The sequence below is a fragment of the Chiloscyllium plagiosum genome, chromosome 24, assembly GCF_004010195.1.
Source record: "Chiloscyllium plagiosum isolate BGI_BamShark_2017 chromosome 24, ASM401019v2, whole genome shotgun sequence".
NCBI classification, from domain to species: Eukaryota; Metazoa; Chordata; class Chondrichthyes; order Orectolobiformes; family Hemiscylliidae; genus Chiloscyllium; species Chiloscyllium plagiosum.
Window position 1 is genome coordinate 47248796 of NC_057733.1, and position 2698 is coordinate 47251493.

The 2698-nt window shown below is 45.5% G+C and overlaps 1 protein-coding gene across 1 annotated transcript in view; it reads left to right on the top strand.

Annotated features, from left to right (window-relative positions):
* slc25a10a (solute carrier family 25 member 10a) overlaps positions 1-1558 on the top strand; it is a 31393-nt gene extending 29835 nt beyond the window's left edge. Inside the window, exon 10 of the mRNA XM_043715011.1 lies at positions 79-1558. Coding sequence (XP_043570946.1) covers positions 79-180 — 102 coding nt within the window. The 3' untranslated portion in view covers positions 181-1558. The remainder of the gene's footprint in view (positions 1-78) is intronic.
* The last annotated feature ends 1140 nt before the right edge of the window (positions 1559-2698 follow it).

Sequence of the window (2698 nt, forward strand, 5' to 3'; positions counted from 1 at the left end):
CTCTCTTTCTCTCTCTTGTTTTTCCCCTCTCTTCCTTAGTTTGTCAGTTTACTCTAATGGGCTGTCTCCCTTTCCCAGGGTTTAGTTCCAGCTGGAATCCGGTTGGTCCCTCACACCGTCCTGACTTTCATTTTCCTGGAACAGTTGAGGAATCGCTTTGGATTTCTGGTGCAGACATGATCAGCTGATCACCATTCCGATCCCTCATTGACCAACTTTCCTCTTGAATGACCAACCTTTCACTGGAATCCTTTGTGAATCTCATCAAGTTTCCCACAACCCAGGCCCCACACCTGCTGCACGGAGACCCAGGGCCTGGTCAGTATATTATCGTCTTTCCTAACCATCATGTGTCGACTTGCACTGCTCTGTCCGTGATGGGGGAAGCGTTTACAGACCTCCCTCTCCCTCTACGAAAACTGGCAGAAAACCTCGAGTCGCTGATCTCCTGTTGTAGAAAGTCTGTCAGTGCCTTAATTAGAAAATGGACCCCGTTCCACTCTCCTGAGTGAACCCCCTCCCATTCCTCATTAGAAAAGCTCCCTTCTCTGTGGTTTTTACTGGCTCTGTTGACATTGGTAAGCTGGGTGATGCCAGTGAGGGGTGACATTGGTGGTGGTTCTAGAATGATCTGCAGCCATCACCATGTCAACCCTGTTCACCTGGATAGCAGTTGGCACCTACAATGGCTGTCATTGCCCCTGCCAATGAGAGAGCACTGGGAGTGCTCACTTGCTCACGCTGCCTTCCATGGTCGATCAGCCATGTGTGTGTCAGAGGCTCACAGTGTCGGAGTTTGATGTCGGGTCACACTGCTCCGGGGAATGGATCTGAGTTAATATCTCGAGTCCAGTACAACCCCGTACCAGTTCAGACACATTCTCACGTTGGACCTGAAGCATTAACTGTTTCTCTCTCTCTCTCTATCAGTGCTGCCAGACTTGCTGAGTTTCTTCAGCAATTTATGGTCAACATTCCAAAAGCACGACACGGTGTCCAAGGGCAATTGGGGATGGGTCATACTGCTAATGATAACCACACCCTGTGACAATTAAAAAGCAATCCATCAATCCGTAGCCTTCCTGGCTTTGACTGCTTGTCCAATCTCCGAATGGAAGTGGAAAGTCGTTTTTCCCCCCAATAATCTAATAATGTGTACTGAGTAATAAGACATTGAAAAGGGTCAGACTAGGTTATGTGTTCCAGTTAAAGGAGTCAGACTTGAATTCAAAATCTTCAGACCCTGAGGCAAAGACAGATGTAGAAATACTGTAGGCTGCTAGACTATTGCAATGATTTGAATGGAATTTGAGGGACCAGGAAGTCCCAACAGTCAGGCTCTTTGGGAAGGAGAGGGAGTTTAATTGCAGCTTTTTGAAAATTAGTGTAAGGACATTGCCTGTCGTCGTTGGGTATCAGCACGTCACTGAGTGGATTAAAGTTGGATCACAGAGTTGGAAGTGTTGCATTCCTAATATAGAACTGCATGGAAGGATGGGCTGGGCCACAATGTCGGTGTAAATTCCAATGTTTAACAATAAAATCACAGCTCAAATCATGTTCCATGTATTGGTGTGTTTCTGAAAAGTTGTGTGTGTGTTTACAGATTTCCCACCCCAAGTGTGTGTGTCTTCAGGTAATTTATGCATTTATAAAGCGCCTGTAACGTTCTTGAACCTTGAGGTGCCATGTAAACGTGTTCTAGACAGTGTGTACCATCTCTGGCCCATCCCCACGGCCTGGCCCCAGGAGCAACAAGACCCCCTCACAGTTGGCTGGAGCTGAAAGGGTTAACGGGTGTTAAGACGTTGCGGGTGAGAGTGGCAGCGAGAGGGCATCGTGCAGAGTAGGTCACCCCACTCCAGGAGGGGGCGTGCCTCTATTGAAGCAGTTCACTCTGCTGCTGCTGCTTCCTGAGGTGAAGGGTATGTCTCGCAGGAAAGTCTGAGCATTGTACAGACATCTCTGGGAAGAGAAAATGGCGGGGAATTGAAACTGAAGATTCACGGGGAATGAGTGGAGAATGTTGCAGAGACTGGAAATCTGAATGGAAAACAAAGGACTCGAGGGGAACTGCAGCTTCTATAGAGAGAGAGAAAAATGGTTCACCTTTCTCTATTTCTACACAGAACTAAGAAACCTTCCCACCACCACAACTGTATAACGTTATTTTGCTTAAACTAATCACTACCACCAGTAATTCTGAATATTTACTTGCAATGTCTGTTACGGAGACGCAAAACATCAAAAATGAGAGGGAAGGATCTAAATAGAATTAGAGAGATAAATTAAAATCTCTGTATCAGCTAGGATCCTGTTAAGAGATTGAGGGGCCAAATGGCCTACACCCTACTGCTAATCTTTATGACACAAGTTTAGAACTTTAATGGGCTTCGTAGTTTTACAGGATGTCTTTACTCACCTGACACACAGTTCACTCTCCAATCAAAGCCTGGATATCTCTCCCAAAGTATTGGTCTCAAATAATTGAGCCACATTTGTGAAATGTTCCTCAGTGATATAATATTCTGGATGTTGATTGGATTCAGGAACTTCGGCTATGGGAGCTTGCTATTGGTTAAAATCATTGAGAGAAAGCCAACATTAAAAACACCTGAAGCAAGTTATGACTAGGAAAAAAAAAGTTGCCCTTTATTTATAGGGTTTTTCTTAAATACTCGGTGGGTCAGGCAGTGTG